Here is a 14,223-nt window from a genome sequence, read left to right as displayed (position 1 = left end):
GCATTATAAATTCAAGTGGCAGAGTTTTTAGCAAGCGATGCGCCTGAAAGTCGCTGATCCTCATTGGTGTGACCGGATTTCAATTTTTTTTGGGGGAGGGGTAGCCTATGGGAATAAGGGTTAATGATGACATTAGACATTGTTTTCTAGAAAGGGGTTGCGACAAGGTGGTCCTCAATCCCAAATATTATTTCATATAATCGCAGATATGTTGGTAATCTTTATTGCTAGAGGGAAATAAAAGGAAGGTGAAGTAGGGGGAATCATACCCCACCTTGTTGAAGATTGATGGGGGTTCAACTTTCTGATGAAATGATAAGTTTATTTGGAAGATTACAGATAATGGTGTTTTTATGTAAAATATATGTGTGCTGACATGATGAATGCATGGTCACACTAGATTCTATACATACGTCTGGAAGTTGACAATCCCAATGAAATAATTTGTTTATGTGGTTCCTGAAACACAAGGTCTTGCTCGCAAAGAATAACCTAGCTATGGCAAGGTTACAAGAAGTGTTGCTTTTGTGACCCCGAGGAGAAAGTTAAACACTTATTTCTATTTTTCCTTTTGCTTGTATTGTCAGGCGTATTTTATATATGACTTACAATATTACACCTCCAACCATTATTACTGATATGTTTGGTAAGTTGTTAAATTGAATGGAGAAAAAATAAAGCTAAAATATGAATTGTTGTTTCAAAATTATACTCGTTGGTCTAGGGACAACATTATTTTTAACAAGATGAGATGCACCAATTTATTTTTCGATAATGGATGTTTTATTACTAAAAAAACATTACATCTGGCCTCGGCATAGCTAGGATAAAAAGAACCATAGAGATCCAATTATTACAAAACAACTAAAGATGAAACTGTCAAGAAAATGGCTACACACTGAGTTCAACTATGATCTTTTCTACTCCTAGTGGACCACTGGGAGTACAGTAATGCTGTGTTTACGGACAATCTGTTACGGAAAGAGTTTTACGGACATGCGTGGCCGGCATATGTTTTTCCTGGGATGAATTGCTGAACCCACCACGACTTCTGTGTCCAATGGCCTAATGCCACATCTGCTTCCGTAAGCTGATTCCGTAAATTCCTTCCGTACGTGTAGCATTGCTCCTGGGAGTATACGTGTTCTGGATATAGCTAATTCTAAAAAATTGAGTCAATACTTGGTTCTCTTACGTCCATTAATCTGATGTAATGAATATTTGTTGGTATTTGATTCCAAGTCCACGCAAGTCAGGTTTCTGCGGAGCAAGTTCGTTCAGAATCACTTTCATTTCAGGATTTATTCAGAATCTAATGAATTTCGTTCTCTGATACTCCAAAAAATACATGCATGGGTCGTGACAAAGGAATATACTAAAGCCGGTGCATACAATATAAACGACAAATGAGTATACATAAAAAATGCCCATATCATTTGGAATCACTCGCGCTAGCCCGTGCATGATATCCCACCCAGTAACTAAGAGTTAAGACCATGTCTCATTGTCAGTTGTCACAGCCCTCCAAAATTGCAAAGGTTTTAGTGCCTGCCTGCAGCCTTCTCCACCTCTCTAACCATTTCATGGAACAGGGAGAAGCTCTCTCTCTCTCTCTCTCTCTCTCTCTCTCTCTGGTACACTTCTGCTGGGCCTCACGATCCACCAACCTTGCTATTGCTATCGTCCCTCTCACACTAGCCCCCATCCCTATGCATCTACTACCGCACCTTCATCTCACCCACACGAACGCAACACAAACCCCTATACAAGAATCATGTACCACTCATGACCTAATCACTCCATTTCTGGAGCTTCGAAAGTAGCTTCCCGGACACACGCACACACATACTCCTCGATCGTCGCAGCAGCACCATTGTTACGGCCGGCTAGCCAGTGAGTTGCAATGGCGACTGCTCCTGCTGCCCCGGATCTATCGCTCCACATCAGCCCGCCGTCAGCAACTAACGTCGGCGGCGACGAAATGGCCATCACCGCAGAGTCCACGAAGCTTTGTCTAGGGCTGGACATGGTGACGGCGCCGCGCAATGGCCACTCCGACCTTCAGCAGCGTCTGCACCAACCTAGCCAGATCCCGAGATTCAAGAAGAGCTCCTGTGACAGCCAGGCGGGCTCCTCCGGCGGTGCAGCAAGATCGGGTACTGGTGCTGGTGGCAAGAAGAGCTCCAGGGCTCCACGGATGCGGTGGACGACGGCGCTCCATGCGCACTTCGTGCAAGCCGTCCAGCTCCTTGGTGGCCATGAGAGTACGTTCATGAAAGTGAATTCAGTTTGTTCGTTTCGGTTTTTGATTAAGAAGAGCCATTGCTTAGATTGGAGCTACTTTATAATCACATGAGCCAATTTTCTGAGATAGCCAATGTACCTGAATGTTTAGGAAGTCAACAAATATGGTGCAATTTTATTGCCAAATCCCTTGTCTCCTCTATCCCTATATTGATTCGTTAATCATTTGGATTACATGTATATCTATCTCTCAACATTAAGCTATCTATATTTTCTATCTTCAAGGAGCAACACCAAAATCAGTGTTGGAGTTGATGAACGTGAAGGATCTCACACTGGCTCATGTCAAGAGCCACCTGCAGGCAAGTAACTAGATGTCGAGAGAACTCATCTCTTTCTCTTCTTATCATCTATGATTTTCTTGTTAGTTTCGCAACATTCAAGAACGAAACAATAATTTAGTCTTTTCTTATGATTTACGGATCAGCTCATCTCCACTCTTTCTGCTACCTGTTGCCAAGTATTTCTTGTCTCTTTCACCTAATCCCTTGTGTCTAATTCATAGTACCATTATAAGTTTTTAAATTAGTATGCTGCAAGAGTAAACCAAATGGCAGCACGGGGCATTGACAAATTAATTAATCCTTCCTTTTCCTTACTTTTTTATTTGCTTGACCTGATGCAGATGTACAGAACAGTGAAGGGAACTGCTGCAGACAGATCATGTGCTGCAGGTAAAATTCGGCCAACGTGTTTGTTTTCTTCTTTTCAGAGACATTTTTTCTTATCTGAATGATCATCCAGTAATGTCAAATCACATAATCCTATCTGAATTATTGACATGGGCTATGTGTGGAGCTTGCTTGCGCCTTAGTCCGGTATACACTGTACAAAGCTAGCACTGAAATAGAACGGATGCTGTAATTATAGTTGTGTTTCTTGGACACATACTGAATGGTCCATACATCCACAAACAAACATATGTTCGAAAATTATTTATCATTATACTTTATTATTAATTGTTCAGACATGCATAAATGGTGTTCTGCAGGCCATGGCCAGATGAGAGATATGGGCTTCCCGAGGAGAGGTGGTGAAGTGGATAGCTTTGACGTGTTTGGCAACATCACTTCAAGGTTTGCGAATATATTTATAGTCATATAATACTCAAGTAATAATGTCGATCATGCAAGTAGAATAAGTTGCTTTGTATTATTCCTTTGTCACCGTGTGTATGCAAGTCTGCAGCCTCCATATTTGCTCCATTTGGATGTCGTTAAAAAATTCCGTGCGTGCAAGCATTTAAGCAGATTGTATGTTTGTGATAAACTATATGCATGGAGTTGAATTACATGGCAGAGTTTTGGAGGTATCTGACAACAATATCTTAATTGATATCTCCAGATTAAACTTGGATGGACTAGGATGCTCATTGGATACTACTTTTAGAATAAGGCTTTGCATCTATCGATTAATTTGGACGATGCATGAAAACTATAGATCAATATAAAAATTGATTAAATCTTTGATGCAGAAGTTTCTGTTACTGTCATAACTATTTACATAATTTACTAGAAACTTATAGCTAGTTCATCTCCAACGCAACTTATTATAACTTCACAAGATATGGTACCATGGAAAAATTTTCAATGGAAAAATATATTTCCTGTCAAAAGTTGGCAACGTCTCATACTAGTTTGATACATCATTTACTTTAAATTGCACAAAGCCATCAGTATATATATTAAAACATGCCCTGCTAATTTTACTTGGAAATGCAACCATGATCTCGAAATAATCCTGGACATGCATAAGCCACACAACATGATATATCTGATTAATGTGATATGCACAATGCAGATAATAATCCAATTAATAGAATTAAGAGATACATAGATTGTTAGTAGGGCGCTTCACAGAAATAAAATTTAAGTGCATCTAGGAGGAATTTAGAAAATCCATGAACGCCATATAACATTTTTATATTGTTCCACCAAACTACTATAAATGTTTAAATGTAATAAACGTTCCATTTAACATTTAAATTCGTGTTTTTGCAATGTGTGAAATGGTGATAGCAAGAGTGTACTACCTTAATATCTTCTATGCAAAAACACGTAATCATCCTCTCTTGTTTTGTAAAAAAAGTGTGCATTACTATAATTGTTTAATCTAACACTTTACATGAGACATTTTTTATATGAACTTAAATAATTTCCATCCAAATATAATTATATGCTATAAATTTGATTGAACTTTTAAAATGTATGCCTGAATTTCATATATGTAGATTCATATGGAGTAAGGTCCTTAACACTCACTTTATAGTTCACTTGAGAGTTAGTATACACTTACTTTGAGTTAACTCCCATGGTACAACAACTATCATTTTAACAAGACCACAAGGCTTTGAGTGATGATATATGTATGTAAAAAACATGTGAATTGAAGATACCACATTTTCCTTCTGCTACAGAAATTCTTACATCAATGGAAAAATGAGGTTATTACATTTAGTGAAAATAGTAGTACTACACATGTGGATCCGACTATTAATACTAAATTAGCTATAGAGAAAGAGAGGATCTCCACATCGATTTGGGGGGGGGGTCTTATGATTTCAAAGATTAGTTCCAGGGAAAAAAGAAAAGATACGTCTCCATATTATTGTGGGTCCAAATTTTAATGGTGTTGGTTAGTTAATGTCTTAAATTTTAATTCACATCCAAGAACACCAAAATGATCTAGCTAGATAAATTGCATGGCCTACTCAACTATTTTTGGCTGTTGCTGAACCATCACTTTTTTTACACATGAGATAAATTAATATAAGAAATCTACTTAATGGAAACATGTAATTATCTCATAACCATTTGTCCGTACAATTATATATGAACTGACTCTAATCTAAGGATATTAGCTGAGTGCAAGGTAAACCAAGTACTACCTCTGTCCATCTTTTGATGTCAAAAGTTTGTCTAAATTCAAATGTATATAGACACACTTTAGTGTATAGATACATCTAAATTTAAAGGAACCATCGGACATCTATTAATGGACCGAGTATTTTACTTTCACTTCACAACATCTATGATACTTTCTTAAATTATTTTTCCCCTCGTAATATAGTAAGCAGTTATAATTTCAGCACCATATATAATTTTCTCCCATGAATCCAAATACACACATCCCATCCCCCCCCCCCCCCCACACACACACACACACACACACACACGCACGTAGCTAGCCAAGGTGACAGTTCGCTGCATGTCTGGTACACACAGGCATATTGTCCTCGGATGTTTGATTCCAAACTCCCATGCAGAGAAGGCACTAAAAGCAAGCTTGGCTCTACGCTCTGCTCCAGTTAATCATACTGCGATATACTATAGAGGCATGCATGTAGCGCCCAGCTTGGGGTGACCATGGGGGACAGGTCTTTAAAGGGAAAGTAACTTCTAGCAAATCAATCACGCAAAACATTGTACCACGATGATCAGTACTGGCACCACCCGGCTGGGGGAAAGGAAGATTGATCATGATGGATGCCAAGACTTTCTTTCCCCTCCTGTCTTAACTCGCGGTACTACGATCGCATGCAGCTGAGAGGGAAAGATGTCATTATGCGAGAGAGCAGCTAGCAGCCTAAGACTCGCTGCGTCGTGATGATCGTTCTCAGATCCATATAAATTGTCCCCCTGCGCCCATCAGGGGCTGGCCATTTGCGCCGGGTGGTGGCCGGAATCTTGGCGCGAGACAAGTAGAACAAAACAAGGGCGCTCGCAGTCGATCGCAGCCTGCCTACCGTCCACCCACCCGTCCATTCATGTGATCGCTCCATCCGGCCATCCATCCATTGTCCTTAGCTTGACCGGCTGAGAAAGCCTGCCGCACCCACTCTAGCCCAGCCTCAGGTAGCTTAAATTCACAGTGAGTGAGTGGCGAGCAGGGACAAGCCAGCTTGCCAGCGTTCCATTGCATTAACACTCAGTCACAGTCCCACAGAGAGACATATACAGCAGGAACTACGCCGGCTGCAGCTGCATCCTGCATGCAGTATCTAGGCGTCTTCTGCTCGTCGTGTTTGCCTCTAGTCTCCTCTCGGTCTGGGCCTTGCATGCGCAGCGCAGGGGTAGTTTAATTCCTGCCGCGCATGTACGCACATATACGTGGTTCGCTCGTGTGACGATCGACCTGATGGTTTTAACTGTTTTGCTGGCTCTTGTACTCATTGTGTCTGCCTGCCTGCATGGATCGGACCCTCATGCACAGTGATAGGTCACGAGAGGCCCCTTCATTTTCTCTTTATTACCTTAAGCTCATCTAACTTCACTGTGTTACGAGATGAGTAAAATCTGAGGCGAACACTGACATTATTTGGTACAAGTTGCAGAAGACAGCCGTGGACGTCGCGGCCGGTGGAGGAGCTGCCGTACCTCCAGCAGCAAGCCAGCGGCGGGATGCAGCTACCTAGCCCCTACCTCATGTCCATTCAGCAATACTTCATGAAACAAAACCAGGTGATCTTTCGTTAACTCTCGGATCCTGTATTACTATTAGCTGGAAAGGCGATAGGTTCAGGCATCGCATCGTAGTACTCCTTATGGTCGTGAGTATTGCCCGGACGAGCATCATTTACTCATCCTGTGCACTGAAGACTGAACGGATATTCATGATCTGTATTTGGTAGAAAACCATAGCCATTGCACATTTGCATTGCCAAAGAACCACTTCAACATGCATGTTTGTACAGGGATGGAGGGGCGGCGGTGCATTACAGCAAGATGGTGCGCTCCAGCGCCCAGGGCAGGACAAAGGACAGCGTCTGCGTGTAGATGCAGGCCATGATGAAACGGACAGGATTAGATCGTCCGGCGCAGGTCTTGCAAAGAGATGGTCGTCGTCGTCGTCGTCACCATCGCTGTCGCCCTCACTACAGTTGAACGGCAGGAGTGCCGGCAGCGCCGCAGAGCAAGCATGCACGAAGCAGCAGCACGCGCCATCAAGGATACCGAGCCTGGAGATGAGTCTGGGGAGGCAGGGGTGGCAAAATGGCATGGAGCAACAGCAGCGGCAGGGACAGCGCAGCGTCGAGTCCTCGGCGTCCAAAGAGCTAACTCTACTAAAGTGCTTGTGATAATATCTGATACTATCACTGATTTTAATTCCATAGAGTGAGAGTGAAAATTAGAATAAGATCAAGATGCTAGCTGCTTCCTTTTCTAAAAAAAAATGTACTACTTGTGTGTTAACTTGGCATTTTCCTTGATTTAATCCGAAGTAGATCTTAGATTAAAGCATTATGATAACTTTATTGATAGTGTAAGCCTTGCTCACTTTGTTAGAGAAGTAGATCTACAACCCAGCCCTCAGGTTCAAGTCCCTAGAAACAAAAAATTAGGTTATTATTATTATTATTATTATTATTATTATTATTTAAAAAATTACTCTAGGGGCTTCATGATGATTCTAATAATATACATCGGGACTGGCCGTGATTCAGGCGGACTGGGAGGAGTGGTGTTTTGGCTTATGAGAGCATATTTCTTCCTTTATTTCATAATTTATCTAAGACACATTTTGAAATGGTAATAAATTTGAAAAAAAAATTCGCACGTGCACATCTTCAGCTGCTACGCGTCCACGTAATCATTTCATGAAAAATTGACTTGCCAGGTGGTGTGTGTAAAAAGACAAAATTCGGTGCAAAAATTAAAGCTTTCCACAAGATAAGTTTTCTCTTTTTTACATAGACCACAGAAAATATATGTTTTTCATGACAAACACACATGTACTATGGAGATGTACATGTAGAATTTTTTGTTGAAATTTTTTACAATTCAAAATATGTTTTTGTTAGAGGGATCATATGCACTCGGGAACCGAATTCGCCTTTTTATGACATTTTCCCTAGTTCTCATGAATATTATGACGCTGCCACCGTGAGTCGGTGAATTCGTTGGACGCCACTAACTTTCGCAAAGTCGTTGTGGGTATGCCACCGGATGGATGTGACGTGGACTACTTTTGGTCTGGCTAGCTTTGCGTCGTCTCTTTGATTCATTTTCTTACATGTGGGTCTCACCTCGCGTTGACGTTCTAACTCATTTTCTTACATTTGGTTGTACCTCGTTTGAACGTTGTAACCGCTATGCTTACACACGGCCTCACCAATGTAGGAAATATGGCTCACGTCCTAGGTTCGAGGTTTTGACACACCATTTTATAGTCATTTCCCATTCTTTGTCGCTTGCTTCTCTCCTTCCCTACTATGTTCCTCCCGTCGCCACTACTCTGTTGCCACCATTGTGCACTCTTAGGGCCTTACCTTAGCATGTTCGTGCACGCCTACACGCCCTCTTGCCCTCCCTCATGGTCCCTATCCTCTTCTGTGTCCTGCTCTTGCGGTTGGAAACAGAGTGTGTGAGCCCCGATCATCGTTGTCACGTTTTCAAAGGTTGATGCGAAGAGGATCTTGATATGGAGATGGATCCTGCAAACTCAGAGATTGTGGGCGGGTTTGACGCAGAGCCAAAGGTTGCAGGAAGTTTTGCAGCCATGGATCCTTGTGAATGTGACGTTTGTCCTTCGCGAAGGGTAAGAATTGAAATTCCTTGTCTAATGTGTTTATTACTTTAATAAGCAATTCAGATCCCCTTAGTAATCACAAGGATATGTGTTTGTAACCGTAGGACATTTGTTGTATCTGGTTTTTCTATTGAAGATCTGGCATGGGTGTCAAACTCAAACCCTTCCTGATGGAGTGGGTTGCGCAAGAAGTTCATGTTGATTGAGGGTATTCATCAAGTGGCCCCGCTAGGTTCTGGTATCTTTACCATATTATAGAGGTATCCCACGGGTTCTGCTACTTTAATATTATTTTATTGGAAAATTGGAAAATACGTACGGGACACGTATCAGGGTGTATCTAGTATCCCATCGCAAGAAAACTTCCGTATCAGCGCTTCCTAGTTTGGCAATAGGCTCAAATTCTTTGACAGTGAAGTTCAGATGACATATAGCTACATGAAGTGTTGTAGCTGCTCATAATTTCCTTTTTTGCAATATCTTATTTAATTCTTGAGGGTGTGTCTAATGAAAGCTGGACATGGTTTATAGAGAGGATATGTGGAGTAATAGGTTAACCTCTAGGATTGGTGATGCACACTTATGCATGCAAGGGGCTATATAATGTTGTTGATGTTGTTTTTCATGGGGTTGATCATAGAGAATGCATGTGACACCTCGCTACTAACTTCATGAAAAAGTTCAGAGGCAAGATCTTTGAAGACAACTTGTGGCCATCAGCATACACATACACACCAAGAAGGCATGATACTTTCTTCAATAACATATATACACAACCAAAGGTGAAAAAAATACCTAGAAGAACATCACATCAAACTATGGGCTAGAAGCAAGTTTGGTGAGTCGAGCAAGGTGGATTGAGTTTGCAACAATTTCTTAGAGTTAACTGCAACATGTGTAGAAAATGTACCACAAATGTCATATGAAAATTATTTTTAGATTGTTAGCTCAGGGTTCAAACTTGAACCACCAATTCTTAGGAGCCCCTGCCCCCAGGAAGGACCATAAGGCTTAATATGAAAGCCTCCGAGGAAAAAAGGTTCAAGGTTAGGAGCAAGGTATAGAAAACGCAAGAGGCATGGAGGATTTGGTCATATATCAAGAGGTTAATTATGCAAAAAAAAACTTGTCCACATAAATTTGAAGATGTCCCCGTTTTCATTGAGGAAGACGTAGAAACTGAAGCTTCTCCTCAAAAGAAAGGAAGACAAGGGAATGGAAATAAGAAGGGCACGAAGAGGGGTAAATAAGGGTGGTGGGGATTGTGGTTGAGGAAGTTGTGGAAGAGAAAGTGCATCAACATGTTCACGTGCAACAAAGTGAAAGAAGATGTTGAAGAGGAGTAGGTTGGAGGTAGATGTTGAAATGCAGCAACTAGAGCTTGATGTGGAAGAGAAGCAAGTGGAGGCAGATGTTCCAGTGCAACAATTGGAGAAAAACAAAAGAGCAAGGAGGAAGGGGGACAAAATCATGGGAGAGGAAGTGCATAAACAACTGAATGAAGGAATTCCTATAGGGATTGAAGATCTTGCTGCTAACACTAGGAAAATAAAGATGATGGGATTCGTAGCATAGAAAACAAAAAATTTCCTACCGCAAGAACGAATAACAAGTCAAGATCCAATCTAGAAGATGGTAGCAACGAGAAGATCAAGAGACTAACCCTCGAAGATTTCCGAAGCCTACGAGATTAGATCTCGTTGTTGCTGTAGTCGATCACTTGCTGCTTTCAAAAGCGCGTAGAAGATCTTGACGGTGCCACAGTCGGGCAGCACCTCCGTACTCGGTCACACGTTCGGTGTTGATGACGACGTCCTTCTCCCCGTTCCAGCGGGCAGCGGAAATAGTAGATCCTCCTCGGAATCCCGACAGCACGACGGCGTGGTGTCGGTGGTGGTGGAGATCTCCGGCAGAGCTTCGTCGTAAGCATTGCGGGAGAAGAAGCAGGAGGGAGTAGCTAGGGTTTGGGAGAGGGGGAACCCCCTAGGTGACGTGGGCATTACCCTTCGAGTAACCGACGTTACCCTATCCTGTATTGACCAACTGGAGGCCCATGAAGACACCCGAAGGCTAGATGGGCCACTAGGTCGGTGCACCAGAAGATCCCTTGACGGGCAAGACAAGGAAGCGAACGAACAAGGAAAGATTGGATCTAAACTATTGTAAAACTAGTCGTATTCGGTTAGACCTCTTGAGACCCGGCCTCCTATATAAAGGCCAGGAGAGGGGCTGCCGAAGGACACACGAACAATCTTAGCAATCTTAGCCAGGAAAAGCTTAGAGCTAGGTAACCCTAGCAACAGCAATCTCGCCTAGATCTCAGCCGAACTATTCGGCACCCCATTGTAACCCATTATTCTCATAATCAAAGAACAGACAGGCAGGACGTAAGGGTTTTACCTCATCGAGGGCCCCGAACCTGGGTAAATTGCTCTCCCCGCTTGTCTGTGAACCGATGTCTCGTGTCAGCCTACAGGATTCCGTCAACCCTAAGCCCCTATCGGAGGGCATTGACGAGGAGTACCCTCGACAATTGGCGCCGTCTGTGGGAAGCCTGTCGGCACAAGGCAGGTCATCGGCAGCACCAGTTACGTCTGCGGCGTTCTTACTTGAGTCACCGACGCCAGCAAAGCCAAGAGATCCGGTCCGCTGCGGATCCTTTGAATTCGTACCGTACCGCGAAGAGCTTCACCCGAACCCTATGGCCGGCATCGTCTCGCAACGCGGAAGCTATTTTCGGTGGCGTCCACTTCGTCGTCGACTCCGGAGGTTTTCTTCGCCTCCCCGGCGCCGGTGCGTCCCACTCAAAGGTCGTGCCTCAGGAGGGTATCCCTTCGGCAGCAACCTTAGAGACCTCGCCCAGAGGCATGCGAGAAAGCATCCGTGAAAGTCTCGGCACCGCAGCTGGACAAAGGAAGAGACGGAGGAGCTCACATCGTGAAGAGGAGGGCAGAACAGTAGTCCACTCCCGATGCTATGACATGTCGACAATCAAAGGACGCACCCGTTCTCCACACCTCTCAGCTACAGAGCAACTTGAGGAGCCATGCTATCTTCACTCTTACTTCGATCCTAAGGATGGCCGGGAGAAGTCCAGCCATCTATTAAGGAACTGCCGACACTTCCTAGAGATTCGACAGTTCTGTGACGACCTTAGAACCGAAGCTGCATCAAGAGTCCGCATAATGGAAGAGAAAGCAAAGTCCTATGGTCATCAGCCAGAGCCATATGTACCAGAACCATACGAACCAATGGAAAAAGATGAATATGTACCAGTCGAAGCATTTCCAGCACTGCGTGGACAAATCAACATGATCCACAAAACCAGCTTTTCAAAAAGAGAAATCAAAAAGTTCTCCCGAGAAGTAAAATACGCAGAAGTGGCCATGATGGATACGCCAGATTTTATCGACTGGTCGGAGCAGAGCATCACCTTCAGCAGGGCGGACCACCCGAAGGCCGTCCCAAGGCCCGGTCACGCGGCCCTTGTCCTGGAAGCGCAGATTGGGGGATACAATATGGGCAAAGTATTTATGGATGGAGGAAGCGGCCTGAACTTGTTATTCGCCAGCACGATGAGGGCGATGGGTTTAACAGTCGACATGCTAAAAGAATCCGACACAGGGTTCCATGGCATCATACCGACTCGACCCGCTTACTCGCTGGGCAAAACATCGTTGGACGTAGTCTTCGGCACGCCCAGTAACTTCAGAAAAGAAAGGGTCGAATTCGAGGTAGTCGACTGGGAATCTCAGTACCACGCCATACTCGGCAGACCTGCGTTTGCCAAATTCATGGCCGTGCCTCATTATGCGTACCTGAAACTAAAGATGCCAGGCAACAACGGGACCCCAATAACCGTTCATGGCAGTTTCGCTCGGTCAGATAACTGCGACAGGGAATTTCAGAAGATCGCCTCGAAGTTTGGAGCTAAAGAAGAACTCAACGCGATCGACGCCACTACAGATCACACACAGCCACCAGCCGACAATCGAAACGCAAGATCCGACGAGTTCGACACTACAAAGGAAACCAAGAAGCTGCAGGTGCACCCTACTGACCCGAAGAAAACGGTCAACACCTCGGCTGACCTAGCTGTCGCATAGGAAAGCGCGCTCATCGAGTTCCTCCGTGAGCGCTGGGAGATATTTGCATGGGAGCCATCCGACATGCCAGGTATCCCCAGGGAACTCGCTGAGCACGCCCTAAATGTTGACCCGACGGCCAAGCCAGTACAACAGTCGATGCGGCGATTCTCCGAACCAAAAAGAAGGGCAATCGGTGAAGAAGTTAATCGACTCCGCAAGGCGGGATTTATCCGAGAGCTTAAGGAATCTGAGTGGGTGGCTAATCCAGTCATGGTGCCGAAGAAGGACACCACCGCCCTCCGCATGTGCATTGATTACACTAGCCTTAACAAACACTGCCCGAAAGATCACTTCCCATTGCCCAGAATAGATCAAATAGTCGATTCTACGGCCGGGTGCGACCGTCTCTCTTTTCTTGATGCATACTCCGGATACAACCAGATCAAATTGAAGAAGGAGGATCAGGAATTAACCGCGTTTATCACTCCACACGGCGTTTTCTGTTACAACGTCATGACCTTCGGGTTGAAAAATGCGGGAGCTACTTACCAACGCTGCATGCAAGCCTGCCTTGTGGAACAGATCGGGAGGAACATTGATGTCTACATCGACGATATCGTGGTGAAAACAAAGCACGCAGCCACACTCATCGACGACCTGCGAGAGACCTTTGACAATCTGGACAAGTACAAAATCAAGCTAAACCCCAAGAAATGTTTCTTCGGAGTGCCAGGAGGACAAGTACTCGGGTACTTCATGTCAGCCAGAGGAATCGAGGCTAATCCCTTGAAGATCAAAGCTATTCTCGACATGGAGCCGCCAAAGAATCTGCACCAAGTGCAGCAGTTGGCAGGCCGATTAGCAGCGCTTAGCAGGTTCATCGCGAAGCTAGGGGAGAAAGCTTTGCCCTTCTACAACCTGATGAAAAAGTCAGATAAGTTCGAGTGGACGAAAGAAGCACAAGACTCCTTTGACAACTTGAAGAAAATCCTATCGACCTCACCGGTGCTCGTAACTCCGCGCGAAAAGGAGACATTACTGATGTACATAGCCGCTACAGCTCAAGTCTTCAGTAGCGTTTTGGTTGTCGAACGAGAAGAAGCAGGAAGGGTTCACGGTGTGCAGAGGCCCGTTTATTACCTCAGTGAAGTACTTACCCCCGCAAGACAGAGGTATCCTCATCACCAGAAGTTGGCATATGCAGTATGGAGGTCGGCTCGCAAGCTGAGGCACTACTTCACGGAGCACCCGATCAAAGTTGTGAGCGAAGCACCACTGAAGAGCATAATGACCAACCCGGAAG

At 44.2% G+C, this 14,223-nt stretch overlaps 1 protein-coding gene across 2 annotated transcripts; it reads left to right on the top strand.

The window, feature by feature from the left end:
- Positions 1–1,593: 1,593 nt before the first annotated feature.
- Positions 1,594–7,541, top strand: LOC127293799 (uncharacterized). Of its 2 annotated transcripts, none has more exons than XM_051323458.2 (6): positions 1,594–2,264; positions 2,530–2,606; positions 2,930–2,978; positions 3,296–3,380; positions 6,632–6,764; positions 6,998–7,541. In XM_051323458.2, exons 1-6 carry the CDS (start codon positions 1,904–1,906, stop codon positions 7,379–7,381), a joined length of 1,089 nt encoding a protein of 362 aa, XP_051179418.1. In that variant the 5' UTR covers positions 1,594–1,903; the 3' UTR covers positions 7,382–7,541. The 2 variants fall into 2 exon arrangements, with proteins under 2 accessions (XP_051179418.1, XP_051179419.1); XM_051323459.2 differs by having other exon boundaries at positions 1,596–2,264; positions 6,638–6,764.
- The last annotated feature ends 6,682 nt before the right edge of the window (positions 7,542–14,223 follow it).

This window comes from Lolium perenne, chromosome 4, assembly GCF_019359855.2.
Source record: "Lolium perenne isolate Kyuss_39 chromosome 4, Kyuss_2.0, whole genome shotgun sequence".
NCBI lineage: Eukaryota > Viridiplantae > Streptophyta > Magnoliopsida > Poales > Poaceae > Lolium > Lolium perenne.
Note: the sequence above shows the minus strand (reverse complement) of the source record. Positions and strands in the feature narration are given on the sequence as shown.